Consider the following 15399-nt stretch of genomic DNA (forward strand, 5'->3'; position numbering starts at 1 on the left):
CATGGATAAAACTGGAAAAAAATCTAACAGAAAGAACAAAGTAACCAAATTTATAATTAAATCGATGCAAAAAATGCAACTTTTGGATATATGGAGGAAACAACACCCAAAGGAAAAGGAATATTCATATTATTCGGGTAGACATAAAACATACTCAAGGATAGACCTATTCCTGTTATCAGCCCACATTCAAGGGAGAATTAGGAAAACGGAATATAAAGCTAGACTATTATCGGACTACTCACCCCAGTTATTGGCAATAGAGCTAGAGGACATCCCACCAAGAATGTATAGATGGAGATTAAACTCCATGCTACTTAAAAGACAGGATTTTAGAGAATTAATTGAACGACAAATTAAAATGTACTTTGAAATAAATACGGAATCAGTGAAAGATAAGTTTATACTATGGGACGCAATGAAAGCGTTCATCAGAGGGCAAATAATAAGTTATGTAACTAAGATGAAGAAGGACTACAATCGGGAAACAACAGTTGGAAAGGGAAATAACAAATATAGAAAAAGAATTAGCAATAAAGGAAGATAAAATATCAAACACTACAAACATATAAGATGGAGAAGAACATAATGAAGACAAAAAAGAAATATTATGAGCTAGGAGAAAAATCGCACAAAATTCTAGCATGGCAGCTTAAGACAGAACAAACTAAAAGAATGGTATTGGCATTAAGGAAAAAGGACAAACAAATTACATATAATCCAACGGAGATCAATGAAAACTTCAGGGAATTCTACGAGCAACTATATCAAACTGAAAATGAAAGGAAAGAAGACAAAATAGATGAATTTCTAACTAAAATTGAACTACCGAAATTACAAAGAGGAGCAAAATAAATTAATAAACCCATTTGAAATAGAAGAATTACAGGAGATATTAAAAAAACTACCAAACAATAAAACACCAGGAGAGGATGGATTCCCAATAGAATTCTATAAAACATTTAAAGACTTATTAATTCCTCCCCTTCTGGAAGTAATCAACCAGATTGATAAAACACAAAGCATACCAGATGCATGCAAAACAGCAATAATTACAGTAATACCAAAGACAGGGAAAGATTCACTTGCACCAGCGTCATATAGACCAATATCTTTACTGAACACAGATTATAAGATAATAGCTAAACTATTAGCAAACAGATTGGCCGACTATGTACCAAAAATAGTAAATCTAGACCAAACTGGATTTATTAAAAAAAGATGAACAACAGACAATATCTGTAAATTTATTAACTTAATTCATGCAGTAGAAGGAAATAAAAGTGGTTGCTTTAGACGCAGAGAAGGCCTTCGACAGAATAGAATGGAATTATTTATTCAAAGTACTACAAAAATTCAGCCTACCAGAGAAATATATTAATTGGATTAAAGCATTATATAAGGAGCCATTGGTGAAAGAGACAGTAAATGGATATATATCAAAACAATTTAACTTAAGTAGATCAACAAGGCAGGGATGTCTACTATCTCCCTCACTGTTCGTGTTAGCTATAGAACCACTAGCAGAACTGATAAGAACAGAAAATAAAATAAAAGTGATAAAAATAAAAGAAAAGGAATATAAAATCAGTCTATTTGCAGATGACGTTATAATATATTTAACACAACCAGAAATATCAATAAAAGAATTACATAGGAAATTGAAGGAATATGGAGAAGTATCGGGGTACAAGATCAACGCAAATAAAAGTGAAGCAATGCCAATGAACAATGCGGATTTCACAAAGTTTAAGAAAGAATCACCATTTAGATGGCAAACACAAGCAATGCGATACCTAGGAATACAACTAAATAACTCAATTACCATCTATTAATGAAAAAATTACAAGACGACTTAGAGCATTGGAAAGACTTACCACTAACACTGATAGGAAGGATAAACTATTAAAATGAATATTTTCCCAAGGATACAATATCTATTTCAGTCATTAACAGAGAAATTCTTCAAGGAGTTAAAGAAAATAATAAGGAAATTCTTATGGAAAGGGGGGAAACCGAGGATAGCACTAGATAAATTAACAGAATGGTACAAACAAGGAGGCTTACAACTACCAAACTTTAAGAATTATTATAGAGCCACACAATTAAGATACCTATCAGATTTTTATCAAACAAGGGAAAAACCAGATTGGACCAGATTAGAACTAGATAAAATAGGGGAGAAGATACCTGAACATATACTATATAAATGGGATGAAAAATTGGTGCAACGTAGGAATTCACCGGTATTGCATCATCTGCTCAACATTTGGAAGATTCATGTAGAAAGGAATAAAACAAACTACCAACTACCAAAACTAATATTGACGCAAAATCAGCTAATCCCTTTTACAATAGATAACCTTTCCTTTAGAGAATGGGAGAGAAAAGGGATCAAAAGAATAGAAAATTGTTTTTCGGGAAATAAATTATTATCCTTTGAACAAATGAAGGATAAATATAATATAACTCATGATACAGTGTTGGCATACTACCAACTGAAAACCTACTTGAAGGACAAATTGGGAAACAGTCTGAGGTTACCAGTAGGAAGCAATTTTGAATATGTGATTACAGACACAATGATAATTAAAAAGTTTGTAACAAACATGTACATCAAACTGCAAGAAAAGGAGAACGAGGAAACAAACGGTAAACCTAAACAAAAATGGGAAGAAGATCTAAACATAAAGATAAAGAATGAAACATGGGAGAAGCTATGCTCCGGAACTATGAGAAATACAATAAACACAAGGTTACGCATGATACAATATAACTGGATACACAGGCTATACATCACACCTCAAAAGTTAAATAAATGGGACCCAACAGTATCAGACAGATGTTTTCGCTGTAAAAAAGGAAACGGGAACAACAATTCATGCAATTTGGACATGTGAGAAAGTGGAAAAATTTTGGGAAGATCTAAACCAGATATTAAATAAAATCACAAAAAGCAATATACCAAAAAACCCAGAGATCTTCCTCCTAAGTAATATAAGAAACAAAGAATTGGGACTCGATTTGGATGGAGCACAAAAAAGATTTGTTATGATAGCCTGAGCTGTAGCAAAAAAATGTATTATGTCAACCTGGAAATTAGAAGACAACTTGAGAATACAACAATGGTATATAGAAATGAATAAATGTATTCCATTAGAAAAAATAACATATAATTTAAGAAATAACATTACAATATTCGAACAAATATTGGAGCCGTACATGAAACCCAATAGAGAAATCCTACAGTGGACTTCCACCACCTAAAATGACAGAAGGAGAAGATAACGAAAAGAACTGACTCAGTAAAATTTCTTGTTTATTTTTATTAAGTGACAACATTGTTTAATGGGTTTAAAGTATCTTATAGATTGAACTTTAAATAAATTGGGAAGGGAGTGAGGGAGGGAGGGAAGGGAGGGGGGGAAAAGGGGGAGAAAACAACACTATATATTTAAGAAGAAAAATGTCTGTATCTTGGTCAATATGGTTTATAGTGTGAAAAATAAAAATTTAAAAAAAAACATGGAGGAGAGAAGCCATGTTTATGTGAGTGAAACACAAAAGTCTGCAGGCGCTGTGATGGTGGCAAAAACACACTGAAATACTGGAGGAACTCGGCCAGTCTCACACCATCCATAGGAGGTAAAGGTATATTGCTCTCGTTTTGGGTTGAGCCCTTCTTCAAGGTATGTGAGGGTTGTGAACTGTCGGAGAGGAGTGCAAGTGTTTGGTCCCAGAGTCTGATGGCACCTGGTACTCACCCCCAAGGGAGAGGCAGAAACCCCTAGCACCAGGTGAAGCCATTTGCTGCTGAGTTATTACCCAAGCCTTGCAATACAAGGCAATTAATGATGTTCAATGTCTACATATTATACGAAATACATCAGCCAAAATTCTTACCTACTGAAGCTGAACAGGTTCTTATATAGAAAAACCATAATAGTATTCAACAATATATCAACCAGCGTTGATGGATTCCAGTTGCCCTGATGCCATTTTCCTACGGGCGCAATGTCCTGGTGATACCTTTCATCGTTTTTGGCATTGAGATCAGCCAGGAAGACGTCCAAGCGCAAATGCAGAGAATGAATTTTCAATTACATGTCGCACTTCATGGTTTAGCCTGCTTTTTTTTAATTTTTTTTATTTTTCACACCATAAATCACATTAGCCATGATACACACTTTTTCCTTTTCACACATATACAGTGATATTTTCTCCCCCCCCCCCCCCACCTCCCTCCTCCCAACCCACCCCCACCCCCATCCATTTAAGGTATTACAATCTAGGATACATTAAACCAGTCAGACAATGTTGTCACTCAACAAAAATACACCAGAAATTCTACTGAGTCCATTCTTTTCTTTCCTTCTCCTTCCATCAACTTAGGTAATGATTGTCCCCGGTAGGTTTTCGCTATTGTATTTAATGTAAGGCTCCCATATTTGTTCGAATATTTCAATATTATTTCTTAAACTATATGTTATTTTTTCTAATGGAATACATTTATTCATTTCTATATACCATTGTTGTATTTTCAAATTATCTTCCAATTTCCAGGTTGACATAATACATTTTTTTGTTACGGCTAGAGCTATCTTAACAAATCTTTTTTGTGCATCCTCCAAATCAATTCCAAATTCTTTGTTTTTTATGTTACTTAGGAGAAAGATCTCTGGATTCTTTGGTATATTGTTTTCTGTTATTTTATTTAATATCTGATTGAGATCTTCCCAAAATTTTTCTACTTTCTCACATGTCCAGATTGCATGAATTGTTGTTCCCATTTCTTTTTTACATCGAAAACATCTATCAGATACTGTTGGGTCCCATTTACTTAACTTTTGAGGTGTAATGTATAGTCTGTGTATCCAGTTATATTGTATCATACGTAGCCTCGTATTTATTGTATTTCTCATCGTTCCAGAACATAATTTCTCCCATGTTTCCTTTTTTATCTTTATATTTAAATCTTGTTCCCATTTTTGTTTAGTTTTACCATTTGTTTCCTCATTCTCCTTTTCTTGCAGTTTAATATACATATTTGTTATAAATCTTTTGATTATCATTGTATCTGTAATCACATATTCAAGGTTACTTGCCTCTGGCAAACTCAAACTGCTTCCTAATTTATCCTTCAAGTAGGATCTCAATTGATAATATGCCAGCGCTGTATCTTGAGTTATATTGTACTTATCTTTCATTTGTTCAAAGGATAAGAATCTATTTCCTGAAAAACAATTTTCAATTCTTTTAATCCCTTTTTTTCCCATTCTCTAAAGGAGAAGGGAGTAACTTGTTTTATGGTTTAGCCTGCTTGAAGTACGTCGTCAATCTGCTGGATGTAGTTTGGTGCTCTGCAGTCACCAAAAAAATTCTCAACAGCATTTAAATGCCTTCCAGCCCAAGACAACATTTGCATAGCACCTGCACTGTGTGCATGCCCAGGCCTGCTTGGACTGGCCAAAACAGCTTGCTTTGTGGGCAATATACTAGTAGACCTAAAATATGGCAGGAAAATAGGTTTTTATCTAGACATAGGTATGTGATAGTAAAGTCTTACTGTGATTTTCGTGACCAGCAGCCTAAAATCCATAAAATACACCCAGTGTTCAGGGAGTAAAATCTTTGTTGTCCAGTGTTACTAACCCCAATACAGCTTCTCCGGAACGAATCCAAAACTCGACAATGTAGAAACGAGAGTAATGCCCCTCTGTATCAGCATGCCTGCTGACTCCTCCGACGATCCCAACATAATAACTTCTCATTCCCTTCTTGTTGTGAGTTACCTGCACCACGGTTTGCACGAACTTCCATCTTTTAAAAAATTTATTTTTCTCTAACACTGAGATGTGGGAAATGAAATTCTCCTCCTTTTCCTTCACACAAATCCTCAGACTTAAGGACACTTTTTGGGAATTGTAAACTGATTAAAAAGTCAACATCGCAGACAAAGAAATCTTGAGTTTTAATTTAAAAAATATACATTTCTGAAAGTTGGTAATGTAACAATTAATATTCCATATTACAGATGACAACATAAAGTGAGTTGTCCGTTGCCTCTGACAACACAAAAAATGGGAGGGAATCACCAAGGTGGTAGAAAAATAAAACAAATGAGATGAAAACATCCATGTTGTTGTCTTCAGGTTGAGAGACAGTGGAACCAGAGAGTGAGCCCCTTCCCATTTTGAACATCTGTTGTCAAACATCGCACACCAGAGGTCAACCACCGAGTGCTCAGACGCTCCTTGCACAACATTAAAATTTAAATTTTCATACGGCACGGTAACAGGCCCTTTCTTGCTGCCCTATTATACCCAAGTCAGCTACAAACCTTGGAGGAAACCGGAGCCCCCGGGGAAAACCCACGTAAACACGGGGAGAACGTACAAACTCCTTACAAAGAGAGCGGGATTTGAACCCCTGCCCTGATCACTGGCACTGTAAAGGCATGGTGCTAACTGATAAGGCCAACCGTGCTGCCCCAGGTCTAACAGAATTATAATCTGTGTATCTATATTAATTTCTCACTGGTACCGACAGAAATGTCATGGTAGGATATCCTGGAAGGATCTAACCTTAGGTGTCACATGTACCCTGAATTAGTTTGAAAAGTTATTGCCTTCTCTCTCTCTCCAGTGTTCAGAGTTGATGGGATGATCTATTCCCAAACTGATATGATACACATTGTTTTGATTTCCTGCTCCATAGTAACCTTGGGTTAATCGGAGACAAATTGTGAGAAAAGCCAGGTGCTGGTAATTTGAAACAGCGCTGTTAGTGCACCCTGTTGCAGCACCAATGATCAGGATCGGGGATTGACCCACGCTGTCTGTAAGGAGCCTGTACGTTCTTCCCGTGTCTGCATAGGTTTCCCCCAGGGTCTCCGGTGTCCTCCCACCATTCAAAATGTACCAGGAAATGGAGGTTAATTGGGCGGCTTAGGTTTGTGGGTCAGAAGGGCCTGTTACCGTGCTGTACGTTGAAATTTTTAAAAATAAATTAAAATGGAAAATGCCCGGTGGTCAGCCATCATTTGTGGAGATAGAAACCAAGTGAACCTTTCAAATCAAAGCGACTTCATCGGAACTCCGTTTCTCTTTCCATAGATGCTGCCAAATATTCCAAGGCTTTTCTGGAGAGAGAGAGAGAGAGAGAGAGAGAGAGAGAGAGAGAGAGAGAGAAAGCGAGAGAGAGAGAGAGAGAGAGAGGGAGGGAGAGAGAGAGAGTCCACCTGATGAGACTTTAGAAGGTTCTGCAGCACTGAAGGCACCATTCAAAGGCAACTGTGGAAACGCCGAGCATTTAAACGGCTATTATACAGAGATAACGAGAAAAATAGTCGCCTTGAGTTGGCAATAAATTAGTGCAACAGATAGGGAGAACCAAGCAACAACTGAAATGGAGTGAACTGCAATGTTTCACCTGCTCCTCTCATGGTAAGAGGACAACCAAGGTGGGGACACCGAGGCTTCCTCTGTTGTGCTGGCAAATGAGCCTTCAGCCCAAGACAGCCAGTTCCCTTAATGTTCATTCTCTGCAGGAAGGATCTGATCAATCAGAAGCAGAGGGAAAAGGCTGTACCCAACATGATCTCTTTCACCACATCGTCCAACTATTCATGCCGGCTGTTCCAGGAAATTTTCTGTTGTAAACTGGCTCCAGAGAATGGAGTCCCATTATAAACTCTTGTGAGTCAATACTTTGGCTCCACTTTTCAGCAGCAATCGGAGCTTTGCGACAGTTTCTCCTGCCTCTGATCCTGGATGACTTATACCTACCTCTGAGGTCAGGTGTGGGGTCCCCACAATCCCTCTCCGAGTTTGTGCCTGAGATTGTGACTAGAGGCAAATGTTAATAAATGCCTGCTCATGCAGGAGTGTGGGACCTGCGGCTTGGATCAGTAACAAGGACTGCATATCAAATTCTTACTTCTGTACATTAAATTATTTTTACAGATTTTAAATTTAGACATACAGCACAGCAATAGGCCCTTCTGGCCCAATTACACTCAATTGACCTATAGCCCTGTATATTTAGGAGGGTGGGAGGAAATCAGAGCCTCAGGGAAAACCCATGTGGATACAGGGAGAACGTACAAACTCCTTACAGACACTGCAGGATTCAAACCCCGGTCTCGACCGCTGGCGCTGTAAAGGGGTCGCGCTAACTGCTACACCAACTGTGTTTGTAACTAGCTGGTTTAAAAAGCAAGCCCGAAGTTTAGAAGGGACTATTCCTCGGAGCTCACTGATGATCAAACCCTGGATTGGAACAACAAAAACAACTAATACCACAGAGTTCAAATATCACTGGCTTAAAATACTAAGAACTCAGAAAGACACACCTGAAACTGGGGTCGCCGGGCAGCGTCCATGGGAGAGGAAAACCGGTTGACGTTTCTGGTCGGAACCCTACATCGAAACCATGGACTGAAACGTTGGCCTGTTCTTCTTCTCCCAGGGACGCTGCTTGACCCATCAGTTCCCCCAGCACCATATGCTGGGCCAGGCTGATCCTGGCCATGCACGTTTGGCCATTTCGATTTAACCACTTCAATTTCCTTTTGGTTTCCCGTCACAGTGAAAAACTGACCAATTTGGGGAGAGTTTGCTTTTTTTTTACAGAGGTCCAATAAATACAGGCAGACTTTACACACATGAGGACAACCACTCATGCTAGTTGAGATGGCAATGCCGCTAGACATTCCACTGCTTCAGTTTCTGATAAAGGTTGAAGGCTGAAACTGCCGGCTTTGGCTGCGGCTGTACCTTGAGCGTTGGCAGGCCGTCCACGGCAAGGTGAGGGACCTCATTCAGCAGGTCCGAGACCTGACAAAAGACCGTCAGGTCAGGAGATTCTGCCCCCGCCGGATGCTGAAAGAGCAAAAAATAAACCCCAAATTAATGCTTTTTATAGGTGGGGGGAGGTGGGGAGGGGAAATTTAGTGGCCTGAGCTGAGGCAGATACAGCAACAATGTTTCTAGATGGACACAGGTGGGCCAGCCAGGCGGAACATGACATGTTGCTCAAGCTAGAGACAGACAAGGCAGAGAACAGAGGGGTCTGTATGTTCCAATGGCAGAATTAAAATTAGTTCTGGTCTCCTTATTTGAGGAAGGACGGACTGGCTTTGGAGGTGGTGTAGAGGAGGTTCACCAGGCGGATTCCAGAGATAAGGGGGTTGGCCTACGAGGAGAGATGGAGTGAACTGGGACTGTACTCACTGGAATTTAGAAGAAGAACGGACCTTATAGGAACGAATAAAATTATGAAAATAAGGCAGAAGTAGGTAAGTTGTTTCCAAGGGTGGGGGAGTCCAGAACTACGAGACATGGCTTCAAGATCCAGGGCAGTAGGTTTAGGACAGAGATGAGGAGGAACTGCTTTTCCCAGAGGGTGGTGAATCTGTAGAATTCCATTGAAGCAGTGGAAGCAGACGGGCCAAATGGCTGGCTTCTACTCCTGTTTCCCATGTTAAAGATATGTAACCGAAGCTTCAGGTCTGAGCTCTTCCCCAAGGTGTGAGTAAAAAGCAGGCAAGAGTCTGAATTAAAGGGCTGAGGGGAAAACGGGCAGGGGGAGGAGCACAGACAAAAGGTGTTAGTTAGATAAAGAGGGAGGAAAGAGGGAGCGTGAGAATTGACTGGAGGTGGAGGAGGTTTGGAGCTTTACAGAAGCAGAGCTGGGGGAAAGGAGACAGAGGGAAAGATTGGGGGGGGGGGTGGCCTAGTGGAAACCAGAGTCGATGTAAATGCCATCCGGTTGGAGGGTGCCCAGATGGATACAAGGTGTTGTTCCCTGAAATTTTCACCCCGTCTGGTTGTGGCCATGCAGGCGGAACACAACACGTTCATTCTGGCAACAGACAAGACTGAGAACAGAGGGGTCTGCGCGGGAACAGCCGGGGAATTGAAATGTCTGGCAACCACGAACTGGCATTACAGGGGCTCAGCAGAGGTGCCAGAAGCTCACCGCTGGCTCTGGGACGAAAGGCCTTTTTGCCCGGCGGTTGGCTGTCTCATTACCTTTTTGTTGTCTGCCCTCGTTTTGACGAGTGACATTTTCTCCTGAATGGCCAGGTTCAGCACCTTGTCCACAGGCACCTCCAGGCTGACCAGCCCTTTGTAACGCTGCAGGTCCTTTGGCACATTCAACCCTGCAACCAAAGCAGCAGGTCAGGGACACGAGAGGGGCACCAATTATGGAACCAACTGTGCGGAGCAGGCTCGTCAGCCCATCTAAGCTACCCCTGCTTCCTGCAGATGACCCGCAGCCCTTCACATTCATGTGCCTTCCACCACTACACCTGGCAGCCCATTTCAGGCAAACACTCCGCACTTTACCTTAAACTCACACATACTTTACCCCAGTATACACCAGGGGTGGCTAACCTTTTATTTAGACATACAGCACGGTAACAGGCCCTTTCAACTGGGCAGCACTGACTCTTGGGCTGAAGGGCCTGTTACCGTGCTGCGTTTGTGTCTAAATTAAAAATGAAAAGATTGGTCACTAATGACATTAACTATTGTAGTGTTTTTTTACAGAGTACCAGTTTGGCTGCAGCAAGAAAAGATCATGGTGTATCTGTACATTGATGTTTAAATTTGAAATTTAGACACACAGCATGGTGACAGGCCCTTTCGGACCATGAGCCCGTGCTGCCCAATTGACCTTAAATCCCTGATACGTTTTGAAGGGTGGGAGGAAACCAGAGCCCCCGGAGGAAACCCACACAGACACGGCGAGAACATACAAACTCCTGCCAGACAGCGCAGGATTCAAACCCCAGTCCTGATCACTGCTGCTGTAACAGAATTACACTAATCACTATGCTTCGCTGCTGGTCGACGAAGATTCTCACACTACGCCCATCCACTATCCTGGGGGGGGGGGGGAAAGGATGTTTACCTTCCGATACTTTCCCCTCCACGCACTGCCGCGTCACTGACGACCTCCCCAGCCGGTCAGCTGCTGCTTTCCTTGCATCGAAGCCCTCCTCCTTCAGCTGCTGCAGCTCTTGCTGCAGCGCCAGGGTGGTGTTGAGCCCGGGAACGGCCAGGGGATGGTCCTCAGTGGCCCCCAGACGCCTGGGCGGCTCAACCGCCCGGTCAGCTGTGACTGGTTTAACCGCTCGATCCTTCTTCGAGCCACGGTGGGGCAGAACACTCTCCTGGCGGCCCGCGGGGGGACTGGGAGGTGGGTGGTTTGTGTTGGGATCTGCTTCCTGTGCCGGCCTCACACTTTGTGGACTCCCCTGGGTCAACCCTTCCCCGTCACAGCTCTCAGCCTCACGGCCAGTGTCAAAACGAACCTGCAGCCATGAAGAGATGGGCTTCATAAATCGGGAGGTTCACTGACTCGTCAAGTTCAAATTCATTACTGTACATGTACAACGAGATGAAACAGCGTTTGTCTGGACCGTGATCACACACAATGCAGTGCATAATCACGTATTTACATATAAATATTTTGGGATGATTTACTCAGTTACAGGATACCATAATTCAATCTCAATATCCAATATCCCATTAAATTCAAGTTTATTACCGTCTCACTGAACACAATAAGATTAAGGGATTGGACAGGCTAGAAGCAGGAAACATGTTCCTGATGTTGGGGGAAGTCCAAAACCAGAGGCCACAGTTTAAAAATAAGGGGTCGGCCATTTGGAATGAAGTTGAGGAAGAACTTTTTCACCCAGAGATTGTGGATCTGTGGAATGCTCTGCCTCAGAAGGCAGTGGAGGCCAATTCTCTGGATGCTTTCAAAAAAGAGTGAGATAGAGCTCTCAAAGAGAGCGGAGTCAAGGGGTAAGGGGAGAAGACAGGGATGGCGTACTGGTTGTGGATGATCAGCTATGATCACAATGAAAGGTGGTGCTGGCTCAAAGGGCCGAATGGCCTATTGTCTATTTATGGAATAGTGTTTCTATGGACCACAGTATGCATGTAGACATAATCACATACATACATAGAATTCAATGTAAAATAAATCTATATGAATATTTTGGGACGATTTACTCGGTTACAGGACATCAATCTCAAAGCCTGTGCTTCCCCAGCCTGGCCGTCCTGATTTTGATGTTTCTGTACCTCCTTCCTGACCGGTAGTAGGTCAAAGATACTGAGTGATGGATGAAAAGGGGCTTCGATAATTTGCGATAACTCCCGGTGAATGTCAACAGAGGAAATGGAGACTCCAGGGATCTCCCTGGCTGTTTTGATGATCCTTGGGATTGACTCCCGGCCCAATGCTTTGGGCCACACACCACCACTAGAGCACAATCAGCTTCTGGCCTTCACCCTCTGCTACACTGAATTGGTGAGCTCCATTTCCCACCACTGTCAGATTTATGGAAATCTCTGCAGAGGAAAAGGACCTTCAGCCCATCACGTCTGTACTGAACATGATGCCCAAATTAAATATCTGCTATCACTTGTCTCCCTAACCACTCCCATCGACATGATCTACTGGGATTATTGCCTGAAGATGGTTCACAAAATCGTCGAGGACCCTCTTCCATCCTTCAGCTGCTCCTGTCGGGGGATACTGGAGGATCAGAGCCAACACCACCTGAGGAACAGCTTCTTCCCATGGGCAGTAGAATGTTGAACGACCAAAGGAAACTGCTCACACTGACCCTCTGAGACTCTCATATTCACAAAACAATATTGATTTGCATAAATGAATACTCATCCTGGATAAGTATTGTTTGCCTGTATGTGTGTTACATCTGGTTGTGTGTCTGCGTGTTTTGCACCGAGGACTGGAGAACGCAGTTTTGTCAAGTTGTACTTGAACAACTGAATGAAAATAAACTTGACTTGACGACATGATACATGTCCCTCCAGCCTCTGTAAATCCATGCATCTATCTCAAAGCCTCTTAATCACTACCATCTAATCTGCTTCCACCACTACCTCAGCGGCCTGTTCCAGGAACCCTCTGCATAAAAAAAACTGTCCCACACATCTCCTTAAAACTCAACCTCTCTCTCTTTTAAGATGTGAGCTTTGCATGTGACACTTTTACCCCATCGGGTTTTGCCACAGCATCCGACTCTCCTGAGGAAACAACCCAGGTTTGTCCAACCTCCCACTGAAGCTCATCCTTTCTGATCCAGGCAGCATCCTGGTAAACCTCTTCTGTACCCTTCCAAACCCTCCACCAGGTTCTGTGCAGAGGGCACAGAAAAGATTTACCAAGTGCACCAGTGTACTACTTTGCTGGGGACTCCACCAGGCCGAACGTTTTAATTTCAGGTGAGACGGGGGGGGGGGGGGGGTTCTCCAAGAGGCATTAATAATTGCTGGAGTTCCCCGTTACCTGCCGGTGACTGATCCTCCCACTCGAACCTTCGCCGACCGCTTTCTCCTGCCTTTTCAATATCCCCACACACTTGCTAATTTTCTCTGGCGTCAGGGAAACGTCCAGATCCGAAGCAGAGTCCACCTGAGCCGGCCCCACGAACAGGGGTCTTGGGGCTGTGCTGATGGGGAGGCTGTCCTCGTCAGTGTAGTTTTGAGGGGCATACATCTTCAGTAGTGGAAAGATCAACGAGTGGCCCCTTTAGACTGCTGCCGGCTCAGGGTCGATGAAGCTCTGTCGTGCAGTCTTTCTCCCGGAAAAACAAAGCCAGCTCCGACTCTCCAAAGCTAACCTGGAACAGTCATTTTTAAAAAATTTCTATCCGTTAATGGTGGTGAAACATGAACATCTGCAGATGCTGTGATTGTAGTAAAAACGCACAAAATGCAGGAGGAACTCAGCAGGTTCGCAATGTCCATAAGAGATAAAAATATATTACCAAAGTTTTGGGCCTGAGCCCTTTTTTGCAGATACTGTGATTGCAGTAAAAGCAGAAGGGCTCAAGCCCGAAACATCGGTAATAAATCTTCACCTCCTATGGATGCTGGGAGTCTGGCCGAGTTCCTCCAGCATTTCTGTGTTTTTACAGCATGTTAACAGCCCATGCCACCCAAATGCACCCGTGTGACTAATTAACCTAATGATCTTAAACGTTGCTGGAATGTGGGAGGAAACCGGATGAAACACACATAGGCACACAGAGAAACTCCTCACCGACGGTGCTGGATTTTAACCCTGGTCACTGGAATATTGCTGCACGTGTAATTTTCAAGCTAGTCATAAAATCTGAGAAAAAAAAATTAATGAGATAAACACCAGAGGGTTGTTAACTCGGCCAGAGACATCATGGGCTCTGGTCTTCACTCCGTCAAGGACATCTGCAAGTGGCAGTCTGAAGAAAGCAGCCTCTATCCTCAAGGACGCCAACCACCCAGTCCATGCCCTCTTCATTCTCCTACCATCGGGAAGAAGGTCCAGGAGCCTGAAGACGAGCACAAGGGCAGCTTCTTCCCCTCCGTCATCAGATTCCTGGACAGACAATTAATCCCAGACACTTCCTCACTTTCTCTTCCTTTGCACTAATTTATTTATTTTATAGCAACATTTGCATCTGTGACGTTGCCACAAAATAACAGATTTTGTGACAATAAATTCTGATTCTGAGGTCTTCAAGATGCCCAACAAAGATTATAAAACAAGATTAGACTATGTGTGATGGGGTGGTATATCAGGGAGTCCCTGGTGAGTGGAACAAGTCCCAGGTTTTACACTCAACAGAAGTAAAACACGAACGCTTATATTCACTATCCCTCCCTTCATACACCTTCTCCCTCCTCATCCCTTCTCCTGCACCCTCCACCTCCTTGCCCTCTGTTTCTTTACCTCTCTCCTTCCCTCCCCCCACCTTGCCCAGCCCCCTTTTTACCCCCAAGCCCCTCCCCATCTGCAGCTCCCCACTTTACCTTCCCGAGCCCATCTCCCCAGCCTGTTTTACCCCCTAGCCCCTCTCCCCCCACATCCCGTTTTACCCCAGCTCCTCTCCCCGTCCCCTGTATTACCCCAGCCCCTCTCCCTAGCCCCATTTTACCCCAAGCCTCTATCTCACTGCATCCTTTGTATTAGCCCAGCTAGTCTCCCCCCACGTCTTCTGTATTAGCCCCCAGCCCCTCCCCCACCCAGCTTTACCTCCCCAGCCCGTTTAATCCCAACCCCTCTCCAACCTGTTTTACCCCATCTCACGTCCCCATATTACCTTCAGACCCTCTCCTCCCACCCCCTATGTCCCCTGTATTATCCCCCTCACCCCCCATGTCTCCTGAATTACCCCCATCCCCTGTATTCCTCCCCCCACCCCCCCACGTTATACCCCGTCCTTTTCGCCTCAGGCCAGCTCTCCCCGCCGCCATCTTACCCCGGGCGACCCGCTGACCTCTGCCCCGTGACCCCGCGCCACCGGCAGCCCCTCACCGCATCAATGTGCAAACGGGTTTGATTTATTTCTAACATTTATTTATTTTA

General features: G+C 43.2%; 1 protein-coding gene across 3 annotated transcripts; it reads right to left on the reverse strand.

The window, feature by feature from the left end:
- Nucleotides 1–8610: 8610 nt before the first annotated feature.
- Nucleotides 8611–15399, reverse strand: ppp1r35 (protein phosphatase 1, regulatory subunit 35). Of its 3 annotated transcripts, none has more exons than XM_069919822.1 (5): nt 15293–15399; nt 13339–13672; nt 10921–11323; nt 10035–10165; nt 8611–8882 (listed from the first exon to the last, which is right to left on the reverse strand). In XM_069919822.1, the coding sequence occupies exons 2-5, from the start codon at nt 13546–13548 to the stop codon at nt 8706–8708; spliced, it is 921 nt and encodes a 306-aa protein (XP_069775923.1). In that variant the 5' UTR covers nt 13549–13672; nt 15293–15399; the 3' UTR covers nt 8611–8705. The 3 variants fall into 3 exon arrangements, with proteins under 3 accessions (XP_069775923.1, XP_069775924.1, XP_069775925.1); XM_069919823.1 differs by lacking the exon at nt 15293–15399 and adding an exon at nt 15248–15283; XM_069919824.1 differs by lacking the exon at nt 15293–15399 and adding an exon at nt 14095–14116.

The sequence above is a fragment of the Narcine bancroftii genome, chromosome 2 (assembly GCF_036971445.1).
Source record: "Narcine bancroftii isolate sNarBan1 chromosome 2, sNarBan1.hap1, whole genome shotgun sequence".
Taxonomy (NCBI): Eukaryota; Metazoa; Chordata; class Chondrichthyes; order Torpediniformes; family Narcinidae; genus Narcine; species Narcine bancroftii.

What these genes read in the sequence shown, in the direction of transcription:
- ppp1r35 (XM_069919822.1), bottom strand. Translation starts at nt 13,548, where the DNA reads ATGTATGCCCCTCAAAACTACACTGACGAGGACAGCCTCCCCATCAGC. An exon ending in GGAGGATCAGTCACCGGCAG is followed by an intron (nt 11,324 to 13,338) that starts GTAACGGGGAAC and finishes TCATGGCTGCAG; the next exon opens with GTTCGTTTTGACACTGGCCG. An exon ending in GGAGGGGAAAGTATCGGAAG is followed by an intron (nt 10,166 to 10,920) that starts GTAAACATCCTT and finishes CTTTGGTTGCAG; the next exon opens with GGTTGAATGTGCCAAAGGAC.